The 11936-nt window shown below is 47.4% G+C and overlaps 1 protein-coding gene across 3 annotated transcripts in view; it reads left to right on the top strand.

The window, feature by feature from the left end:
• The first annotated feature begins 10710 nt into the window (after positions 1-10710).
• The window catches only part of CAPRIN1 (cell cycle associated protein 1), a 33817-nt gene continuing 32591 nt past the window's right edge, over positions 10711-11936 (top strand). For 2 of the 3 annotated variants that reach the window (XR_015183840.1, XM_086472098.1), the window contains exon 1: positions 10718-10899. Coding sequence is in view for 2 of the 3 variants with exons in the window: in XM_086472098.1 (XP_086328224.1) it covers positions 10735-10899 (165 nt within the window). In the remaining variant the exon portion in view is untranslated. Of the gene's footprint in view, positions 10900-11936 lie in introns of all 3 variants that reach the window. The other variant, XM_086472096.1, reaches the window with a different exon arrangement.

Raw genomic sequence — 11936 nt, 5'->3', positions numbered from 1 at the left:
TCCTTGGTAAATACAGAATCCCCAATATTTATTCCAAATCATGCATTTTGCAGATTTAGATTTTGATGCCGTATTCCTTCACTGCAACTGACGCAACACTTCTCTTACGGCGTGAGCCATAACCTGCCAAATAATGGCACTTCTGCAGGCTCTTGAGTTCTGGACCAGCCTAGCTCCTGCCAGAGCACCAAGCATCGCTCTAAATTACATCAGCCTTCGCTGACTTCCTGGCAGTAATTTGTAGTCCCAAAATAACTGGAATTCAGCGCTCCTCTTTCTCCAGTCTCATCTCCCAGCTTCTTCCAGCTCGCTGTTGGACCCGGGGCTTTCTCCCTCTCTAGCACCCATCCTACTTACTGCTCCAAACGGCAGGTCTCGGCTCTTGCCTTCAGCTCTTCAGGTCTCCCAAGGGCTCCTGTCCCCAAACGGAGCCTGATGCAGATGTGGTGATGCAAAACAGAACTGGGTGGTGGGCCTGTGAGGAGCTGATGTAAGCCTGCTTCCACGTTTGCAAGGAAAACTTTCTGTTAACCAGCAAATTGCACTCCCTGATGCTTCTTCATTACACTTCCCAACCTTCATCCTGATGACAATTTCTCAGTCATTAAGTAACTAAAACATGATGTAATTAATTTTGCTTTCTAATTAGAGAATTGCTCTGTCATTGCAACTCTCGGCATAACATGTCATTTTTGCAATATCTTAAGTTACTAATGTCAGTCAATCAAAACTATTTTGTTTAAAACCTTAAATCTTGTGTTGGTCAGGTAAACTAGGTGTGCCACAGCCTCCTTCTCCCAAATGTCTTATTTCCTCAGCTGCAGTAGGGTCTTACCCTTCGTGTTTACGACTGGGCTGGCTGCCTGGTGAATAGCTCTATTGCTCTCCAAAGACATTTATAACCCATTCATCACCGGGGTGCTGGGGAACAGAATTGCCCAGTGGACTTGAAGAGTCCTTGAACTTAATTTCCTGACTGCACAAGACATCACGCCAAAAGTGACTGGCTACAGTCACGTAAGGGCTATTGGGGACTGCTCCACAGAGGAAGGAGAGCCAGGAGGCGAGCGCAAGGACAGCATAAGGGCAGTGACCCCATTGATCAGAGCGCGATGCCAAGGTACCCACGTGAGGCTGGGCTGGTGACAGTGATGGCTTCCATCGAGAGGCCATCAGATAAGGTGAGGGGACAAGCCAGGGTCTGGCCAGGAGGTCCAGCCAGGATCAGCAGGGGACAGGGCTGAGCAGGGGCCTTCTACAACACAGCTGAGGTTCAGCAGCTATGAAGAATATCACATGGACTGAGAAGAAGCAGATGACATATTCTGACTTTAACAAGGCTTCTAATACTTTCTCACACATCTCGTAAGCAACCTAAGAAAACATGACCTTGAAAAAAATACTATTGAAAACCAGGCAAAAATTAGGAATAAATCTGAATTTATGTAGGTATCTCTTTACCTGTTTTCACCTCATTTTTATGGCTTGAGGATTTTTTTTTTTGGTTTGTTTAGGGGGTTTTGTTTGTTTAGGGCTTTTTTTGAGCAGAAGCATTTGCAATCCTTTAGTGGAAGAATTGTTCAGCTTCCCTGGGATGTATATGGCCTTGAGGAACATATTTACGTATGCCTCCGAGAGTGCTGAGCAGTCAGGAAGAAAAAGGGCTACAGTGCCTGCGGGCACTCCTAAAGACAGCATGCCTTTGAAAGGTAGCTGTGACACTAGCGTAAGTGGAAATACTTGTTTAACGCAACCATTAACTTTTCTTCAGCTAAACCTTTAGCATAAGGTCTGCAATCAGCCTTCCTCAAAATAGCCCAGCTGAGCCTCAAATACTGACTGTACTGTGAGAATTATCAACCCGTCCTTGCTCTCCTCTGGACTGGAGATATTTTACAACTACATGGGTAAAGGCTTTCTGCATTCTTCGTGTGTAAGTATTCCTTGTGAGATGCAATTCTACCCACTGCGAGAAAACGTCACCTATATTGTTACTTTATTTGCTAAACAGATAGACAGGTAGACATTACAACACTAGATACATAGATAGACAGAAAATTACTTAAATATGGTCAATATACTGCGAACCTTGAAACTGTAGCTCCTCAGAGTCTTTGAAAGGTAGGACATTTGTGCTTAAACATGACATAAAAAGAACCATAAAACATCCTGTGATCATCTTTTCTTTTACTTCATGATTACACTGATAGGATTTAAAGATTGTACAGTGGAATTGTAATGTTCAACCCGTAGCTGTCCTTGGTTAAGTGCAGAGGTTTCAAATGCTGTTGTTTACAGCAGCTTCCAGGTCTTTTAGTCACACTTACTAAGCACACTTTATTTCCCACATACATAAGAATATTTTGTTTAAGAGGTTTTAAGTATCTCCTGTTGCTTTCTGACTACACTGTACTAGAAAACAGAAATTAAGAAGTGTAAATGATGATAAAGCCTGAGATGAGCAGGTCGGTTCGAACAGGTACACAACAGCCAGACTGCAAAGAGGCAGCTTCTCATCCCAGCACACAGGGATTTACATAGCAGCACTATTTTCTGTTTTCACATTGGGAGAAACTTTGCCATTTGAAAGCTGGTAATAAGTTTTTCAGCTGGGGAACAAAATGAAAGCAACGAGTTGTTCCAGCCACTTGCAAACTGAGCTGTATACAAGGCCTTCCTAAATTAAGTTAGAGATGCTCTACCTTTATTCATGAAAGTGATTGGGAAATAAAGGAGAAACAGCCAACACAGATCTGTCAAAACCAAACTGTCAAACTATTTAATTTTCTTCCACGAAGAATATCACATGGACAGAGGAGAAGCAGATGACATATTCTGACTTTAACAAGGCTTCTAATACTTTCTCACACATCTCGTAAGCCACCTAAGAAAACATGACCTAAATGAAACTCCTGCAAAGATGGTGCAAAGCCAGCCTACTTAAAGAATAACTGCCAGCAATTTCCTGTCAAAAAGAAAGGAGATAGGAAGCAAGGTATCGCGGGAATTTGTTCATGTATCTGTGCTAGCTAATATTTTCATTATGACCTAAGTGGTAGAACAGAGTCTGTGAAAGCTGTGAAAAAAAAGTCAAATACTTTGGAATCAAAATGTAAAATGGTCAAAAAAAGAGATGAAGCTCCACACGGACAAGTCCACTTCAGCAGCAATAAGCAACTTCATAAGCTCCTGCTGAGGGATGATGTGCTAGCCAGCGTTTCTGCAGAAAAAGATTTGGAGGTGATAACGAATTACAAGCTGAACCTCAGAGTACAGTGTGATTTTGTTGCCAAAAAAGCAAACATCATATCTAGGTGCATGTATCCTGTGAGACACATCATGTAACTGTCTCATGATAGCATCATTAATAAGGACTCAGCTGGAGCAACGTGTCCTGTTTTAAGCTCTACGTTTGAAGGGACATACAGAGCAATCGGAGACAGCATTGAGGAAAACACCAAGAACAGTCTGTCTAGTAAACTTCACCTGTATGGAACGGTTGAAAGAACTGGGATGGCTGGACCTAGCAAAGAATACTGTGAAGAAACACAACTGTGGTACCACATTGTGTTAGAAAGACAGCTCCAAAGAGAAAAACCCAGTATTTGTGCCCAAAATATTTAGGATGAGAAGTAGCAGCATCCACACTAGAGTAACAGAGTCAGGGTACATGAAAAGACAGTTTCCTGTCAGTAAGAATCATGAAGTACTACAATAACCCTGCCTGGGAGGCTGACGTTAGCAGACCATCCTGGGACTGAACCGCATCCTGAGTCCAGCCTGTGCTACAGCAGCATTATGGATTCCTTAAGATAATCAGTCACCCTTCACCTTCAAGTCACTTTCAGATTTACCGCTCCTTTACCTTTCTTATGTATGTGATATGTAGGAAGATTTTGACGTGTCAGTTGGAGAGCATGAGGTTTGATCAGCAATCTTCAGGCTCACTTGGAAACTAGGTGTCATGACCATGAATAAATTACAAATATTGTTAGAAAAAACTCTTTTACCCTAACGACTATGCATGACCAAATGAGCTGAAGAGAGTAAGAGCTTAGGCACAAATTTACTGGGGGCTAAGTGGGCAGGCAGTAGCTGGATCTGGCCATTTGACTGCAAAGAACTATTTGGAGTCCTCCATTCACAGATTCACAGAAATAAAGGAAGGTGCTGTTAGATACATCACAAGCCCCACGTTACCAAGTCCATCTACAGTAAAATCCGGCCTCCCTCAGGGAGCAGCTGGCCCTTGCTGCTCCCTGCCAGTTCCTTTGCCCTCCAACTATTGATTTTTATGATACCTTTCAGCACTGGATCGAATATCCTTTCAGCAAGCGCCATTTTATCTCCACAGTTACAGAGAACAGCTTTTTGAAACAAAAAGGATTTTTTCTTTTGAGGTGATTATAACTTTTGCATGACAACCACTTTAGATGTTCTCCAGAAGTACAGGTCTGAGATAATTAACACTGTGATAAGCCTAGGTTTGACTTACAGCCTTGTGATGCTCTTATTTAAAGTAGTGTGATACAGTAAAGTGGTTGACAGGTGCAAAAAAAACCCCGAAACTGAAGCAAAAATCGCTGTTTAGGAAGCTGTTTTGGTTGGAGCTGCAGCATTTGCCATAACACTACTCCGTATTTTCCTTAACAGTAAAGAAATAAATACAAAATTACCTGCTATAAATTACAAATACAAAAAGAAAAAGTAAATTAGAGGGAGGACAGGCGCAGAAGAGCCCGGACAGCATGGCAAGCTGGGCTCACACAAATTAACTCATTAACAAATATAAAGCCCTAAGCGGTTTTGAGCTGCTTTGCAGCATTGAGACATCTTCTTTGGTACGTGTGACCAACCAACTCCCTTCCTGCATCAAGACTTTGTACATGCAAACGAATGCTGGATCTACTTTGCATATAGTTGCATATAACCCAGCCTGGTTATTTACTTCTGTAAGCTGAAGGGTTTTGTAAACAATTGCTTCATGCAAGGGTGAAAGCACTGTGTGACATCAGCAGAAACCAAAACACATTTTATAACGATTACACATCAACGGCTCTGTAGGGAAATCTATCATTTAGTGGCATTTAATCAATTCTTGCTGCATTGGATTGGAATTACGCTAGTTTTGACTAAACATGCCATTAGACATCGTTTAATCTCCTTTGAACCCAAATATCTTTTGAATTTTTTATCGATCTTGCTGCTAACACGTCGATGTTTAACATTCATGATAAAAAACTTGTAATTTAATTTTATCCAGACAAAAACATGTGCTGAGCTTTCAATCCTTATTCAGAGAGGTTTATTTTGTCTGGGTTTAATTTTATTACAAAAGTTCACCAGCCTGTGGCTTTAGAAGAACGGGAATCTCTCTCATCTGAGCAAATTCCTTTGAGAAAAGGAAACCTATATAAAAACAAAGTGATAACTTTCTAAAACAGCATGATAAGCAGGAGGAAGCACATCTTTGGAAATCTGAAGAGTGGGTCCCTCTTCAGACAGTAAAAGTGAGTGAAAGTTCAGATTTTCCCAGGCTCCTGTTCCCAAACAGGGCTCCTGCTCTGGGTTGGTATTGTTGTAGATACTCTCCAAAGCAAGTTTGCAACCTCAAAGGCAAATAAAAGATATTGTTGATTCCATTACTGTAGTTTAAATGTTGCTATTTTATAATTTCAAGTATTTTGGTTGGTTTCTTTTTCTAACCATAATCCTTGTATACTAGGTCTGGGAACTGGAAAAAGAGGTTGGTACTTATTTTCTGTGCAGCACCAGCAGCACAGGATCTGCTTTTCAACTGAAGCTGTGGTTACCTCTGCCCCTGTCCTTAGTGTCATGGTCTCAGTGGCATTTGAAGCCTCATAACTTAAAGACATCAGTCAGGGAACCGATTGATGAGTAGATCTGCGACAATGTGCAAGAAGGGAAATTTCATTTTAGTCTTACGGATCCTACTGAAAAAAAAACCCAACAGAATAATCCAACACAGAATAAATAGAAGTTATTAATTACATTATCTCATTGTATTATTCAGAATAATTCTGAGTATGAACAGCGAGCAGATGTGGCAGTTAAGGAGAGAACAGCACGCACTGTGGGTCAGAGCTCCCGGTTTGGAGAAGCAGAGAACGTATCAACAGGGTGGGCAAGCTGGCGAGATGTAAGACCTGCTGATGTTTTGGAGAAGTAGGTAACAAGAAGATGGAAGGACCCGGGGCTGGGGTACCAGGTTTGGGGAGACAGGAGCAGGTCTCCATTTGTCTGCTTTGAATGCCTGCGTAGGAATGGTCAGCACAAGGCAGAGCTGCAGGGAGACACAGCTCATCCTTGGAGCTCACCAGGAACCAACGTGCGACCTCGCTCTTGCTTGGCAATAGCTCTCAGGACACTGGGCAAAAGCAATCTTTGTTCTTTCTGCCTTTCTTTCTTTTTATACTTGGAGAAAGAACAATGGGGCAGGGGAGTAGCAGTACTTCCCCGTAGGATTTTCCCCAGAGGGAGTGGCGAGGCTTGGCTTGGACGAAAGTCTCTGAGCAAGTGGGCGAAGGGAGGAAATCTGAAATGGGAAGGACTGGGAAGGTGTGTCAGAGGTAACAAAAGTGATATAAAGGGGGATCAGAAAAGGTACATTCAGACTTTCCAACTACAGCTGATGTAAGGTGGTGATGAATGAAAACCCAGAGAGATCTAGCACGAGAGATGTTTCCCTGGAACATGAAGAGCAAAGCTAAGTGTCTCCTAAACCTGGATCCCCACCCTGCCTGTCGGGAGGGGGAGGCCTCCCTCATCTCGAGCAATTTTATGGTCTAAAGGCTCACCTTTGGGGAAGTGCTACATAGGCAGCAGGGATGTTCTCTCCTCTCTTCCCTTTCTGTAGCGACTAAACACGTGTGACTCCAAAAGCAACTCCAGAGCTGACCTTCATTTACACAGCTCACCAACATGAAATACAAAGCCAGCTCCCTACAAATCAGATTTGATCTGCACCATAATTATGCTGAAGTGTGATTTCAACCAGCTAGCTAACATCAAAGAAGTCAAAGCCAAGGAGACCCAAATAGAGACTTACAGGGAGATCATACCACACGGGGTAAGTAAGGGTGTACTTATCTCTAAGAAATGTAAAGGTTGAGACCCACGTGCTAATTACAAGTTTCTCATGCTGGAAGGTGCCAGGATAAAGCTTACTCACGTATCAGAAGTGGTTCAATGCTTCCTCAAAGTAAAGAGGATGAGGTCTCCACTCTGACTTGGTGGTGGGGAACTCTTACGCAGGGTTTCCTCTGTCAGGCGCTGATGATCAATATTGTCGGCACAGAAGTACAACGGATTTGCAGTCACTGTTTTTTGAGGAATGGTATGAAAGAGGCAGATGAATAGATGACAGCGTGACTTGTTTAAAATTATAAGCACGTTAAGTGCGAAGAGGTATTTTAAGAGTGGAGATCGACTACGCAGCTTGTTTATGTGAGAGTTATTTTTGAGGGAATTTTGGAAGCACACAAGTAAAACTTGTTGAGGCAGGCTAGGGAACTCTGTGCACTTCAGCTGCTCCCAGGCTGCTCCCAGACTGCTGAAGGATCCGGAGATCCGGTATGGAGCTACGCAGAGCGATGGCAGCGAGTACTGATGGTGAATCACGCTACGATACAACAGCGACATTTTTGGTACAAAGCTGCCGCGTTATAGTTAAGAACGTGTTAAATTACTTTAGTAAAGCTTGTTCCATGCTAAATCGACAAGCCTCTTTTTATAAAATATAATATTAAAGTCCTCCTTTTGCAGTCTCAGTGTAAGAGAAGCACTTAATGCTTTGCTTATAGTTACTTATGCTTTAGCATGTAAACTTAGCAGTAGTCTCAATTCCATCTTTGCCTAACCAAAACGGCATTCAGTGTAATTATGAAGAGCTTTGATGCAGTAATTGTCATGTAATTATTGCTCGTGTAATCTCATGTAATAACTGCTGTCAGGAGCAGTATTTTTAACTTTTTTTTTTTTTTATGAGACTATGAGCATTTGCTATTTTGTCTTATGCTTTCCCATGAAGAATAAATATGTTGGTGGATAAGATCGGCGCTTTATTCTGCTCCAACACGTATTAATTTATTGTTGCCAATTCTCCCATCAGCTCTGATTTTTCTTTTATTGCAGAGTGTTTCAGCAATACAGGTTTTGGGTGCAAACTACATTCGGATCATAGGAACTGCCTGAAAAACTTGCCTAAGCTGTTGAGTGCCCAGAGCTTATGCAGAATTGCAATGGTAGCATAAGAAAAAGGAAAAATGAATAGGAATGGATGAAACAATTCCATATTATTTAAAAGCATTATATTTTGTGGTCAAAAAGCCTCAATGGGCTTCAAATGTTCACGAAGAAACTGCATTCGGCTTGGGAAAAAGGTAATTTCAGCCCCTGTGTAAGGGGCTTGGAGAAGTAAACGTATAAAAATTAAATCTTGTAAATATAATGGTATTAACAAAATCTTCTTGGTGAATGCTGCTCTAGGCTAACCTGCTTTGGCGGGGCAGTTGGATCAGATGATCTCCAGAGGTCCCTTCCAACTCCTACCATTCTGTGATTCTGTGAATAGTGAAAAGAAAGAGACTATCAATATTTCAAGATATTTCTTTTATATTTAATTTATTTAACTGAAATAATTGGGTTGGGTGATGTTTTACACTTATCTTACAACCTGTTATGCAAAAAGAGGTGATTTGGAAAGCAAATAATCTAATATAAAATGCCAAAACATTGAGCTGCTACAAAAAACGCAGTCATACATGAAAAGCACAAGTGTAAGAAGCAATATTGACAGATGGAATGAAGAAAAAAAATCTGACCATTCAAAATTAACTACTACAGCATGAGGTAAAAGAAAGCAGTTTCTTGCCGGATTATCAACTTGAATTAACTCCTGGGAAGCAAGAAGGAAAAAGTGCAAGGGCTGTGTGATCGTGTGCGGGGATTTGGTAAGGAAAGGTAACGAGACATCTCTCTTTTGGTGGTACAGAACCATTAGGTTGGCCCAGATGTTCAAGAACCAGCGCTCTTTCTTCTGTCAGGGTAACGGGTTGTGTGGATCCATGATTAAACAGATCAAAGAAAAATTCAGCTTTAAAAAACAATGGTAAAAATAGAATCTTAAACTGGTGTTACAACAAAAAATTCCATCTCAAATTGGCAATTACCAGGAATTAAACTTTCAGAGCCAAAGTCTTCCATCTATCAATTCCAGAAAGACAACTGCATAAATACTAAAACCTTCCCAATGTTGTTTAGCTCCCCAGCACGCTGAAGGCAGCGGCATTTCGCTTTCAAGCTATACCTCTCTAACAAGGCATAGTATTCATTCAAAAATGTCCTTTCGTTCACAGAAAACCTATTTCAGGTCAATGTCTTTAATCATGAAGTAATTATTTGTTGTCAGCATAGAAGGTTCAGCAGATGCTAGCTAGACGCGGTGCAGCTTTGGGTCACAGAAACGTGGAGAACTAAGCTATGTTATGTAGCGTTCAGGGACTGTATTTGGAGATGCAGGTATCTCCACCACAAATCCCAGTATGAAAGTCGAATGAGGCGACTGTTTCCAGTGACTGAAACGCAGTGATTAAGGCCCAATTACACCTGTGGCACGCCACACCTCCGGAACCCTCCCACAGTTTTAGGGACGTGCCTTAAAGGCACGAACAGACAGAAAACATGTTTTGGAGTCACGATTATAGCGGGAACGGTGCGACAGGCCCCGCTGAGGGGAGAACCCCCGCCACCTCAGACCCACCGCCTCAGCCAGCCAGGGCCCTGAGCGCTCCTCAGGGCCGGTCGCAGCCAGCCCAGCACCGCCCGTTGTTTCACGGGTGGCACAGCCCAGTGAAGCCGCAGCGGGGGTGGTGGGGAGGGCCGGCCCCCACCTCCCCACAGCAGGCCCCGTCTCGGAGCTGCGGGCCCGGACGGACAGACGGACCCGCCGCCGCCTGGGGGCGGGTCCCTGGGGCAGGCGGCTCCGCCTGGCTATTGTGTCTGGCGCTTAGGCGCCCGCCGCGCGCCTGAAAGACCCACCAGAGACGAGCCGAAAGACGGCGCCGCGGTTGAGAAGCGCCTCCTCCGCCTGGGCGAGCTGGGCCGGCTCAGGCGTTCTCCGCGGTCATTCGCGAACGGCGAGGACCCCGCGCCGCTCGCTCCCGCGGCCGCCTTGCTTTACGCGCTGGCGTGCGCGCCCTCGCTCTCTCCCCCCTAGTAGCGCGGTGCAGCAGGAGCGGCGCGGGCGGCGGGGCCGGAGGCGGCTGAGGCGGCCATTCCTAGAGCGAACAAGCGCAGCGAACTGAGTTCCCCCCCCTGCCCCCGGGTCACTCACGCACACGGTGAGGAGGGGAGACGAGGCCCCTCCGGACACCGGCGGGGAGGGGGGGGGGTAGTGGCGGCGGGGAGAGGGCTCGCGCTCTGGGGATGACCGTTGGGGCGAGCGCCGCTGGCGGCGGGAGGCTCCTCAGTCACGTGACCGCCCGGCGCCCGCCTCAAATCGCTGAGGGCGGGGGGGGGGGCCGAGCGCGCGCCGGCAGGTGCGGCTGGCGCGCGCGCCCTGGGCGTGGGGAAGCGGCCGTGTGCGCGCGCGCCCGCCCGCCCGCCCTCCCGCGTGTCCCCTCCGGCGGCCCGTTCCCCCGTAACGCGCCCTCGCTCTCTCCTTTCTCGCTCTTTCTCTCTCTCGCAGAGATGCCCTCGGCTACCAACAGCACTATGGCGAGCAACAGCGGGAAAGCGGGCCCCGGCGGTGAGACGGCTCCGGCAGCGGCGGCCGCCCCGCAGGCATCGGGTGGCAGCATCACTTCGGTACAAACCGAGGCCATGAAGCAGATCTTGGGGGTGATCGACAAAAAGCTGCGCAACCTGGAGAAGAAAAAGGTGCTCTCCTGTCCCCGCCGGCCGCGGGATCACCGCTCCCCCCCCCCCCCCCCCCTTGCCCCGAGGGTGGGCATCAGGACCCTGGGTCGCCCACCCTCCTCGCCCCGGGAGCCCCTCGCTTTCTGGCAAGCCTTGGCCTCGGGCGGTCTCTAGGGACGTTGAACCGCCCCATCTTATTTTTCTCTTCCTTTTCCTTGTGCCGTCGGGACGGCGGCCGGGTCCCCTCTGCCGTGCCCTCCTGCGCCCTGGGCGAAGGGAGCTTGCGGCCTGCGCGGGTTGTTCCCGGCGTCGCCCCCAGGGGCCGCCCGCTGGAAGGTTCCAGAAGGGCGAGCGCCTCTCTCCCGGCCTTTCCCCGTCCCCTTTCGGGGGTCCCCAGGCCCCTTCTGTCGGCCGCCCTCTCCCGCGGCCCCAGGAACCAGCCGGGCGCGTCCCCCACCCACCCCCGTGCGGCAGCGGCGGGGGGGCAGCGGCCGGGAGGGGTCGTGGCTGCCGCCCCCCCTTCTCCAGCCCCGCGGGCCGCGGTCCCCTCCTCGCTCCCGGCGAGACCCCTCGGCGGCGCGGCTCCCTTCCCCCTCCCTTCCGCCTTTTGTTTCCTTCGGCGGGGCTTTGCCCAGCCCCGCTCTCGGCTCGCCCCGTGGGGAACGGCCCCCTCCCCCCTCCCCCCCGTTTCCCTGCTTCCTCCCCGCCGTCACGGGAGCCGTTCCCCCTCCCCGCCCCGGTGTGGCGAGTTGCGGGGAGAGACTGCGGCGCGCCGGGCTCCCCTCGGAGCCCGTGCACATGGAGGCGGGAGCTAACATGGCGGCGGCGGCGGCAGCCTCAGCCTCTCCGGCGGAACTGCATTGTGCGAGCAGCCTGCACAAAGCCGGGGGCCGCCGGCCACCCCACCCAGGGATTTTTTTTTTCCTCTCTCGCTTTTCATCGCCCTAAGATCACCCCTTTGGGAGTCTTAGGTCAGCTGGAAGCGGCCTTTAAGGAGTTATTTTTAGAAATAGCAGATACTAAATCCGTGGTCTTTGGATGGTTTTAGTTGTGACAAG

The sequence above is a fragment of the Leptosomus discolor genome, chromosome 12, assembly GCF_034619465.1.
Source record: "Leptosomus discolor isolate bLepDis1 chromosome 12, bLepDis1.hap2, whole genome shotgun sequence".
Classification (NCBI taxonomy): Eukaryota; Metazoa; Chordata; class Aves; order Leptosomiformes; family Leptosomidae; genus Leptosomus; species Leptosomus discolor.
Note: the sequence above shows the minus strand (reverse complement) of the source record. Positions and strands in the feature narration are given on the sequence as shown.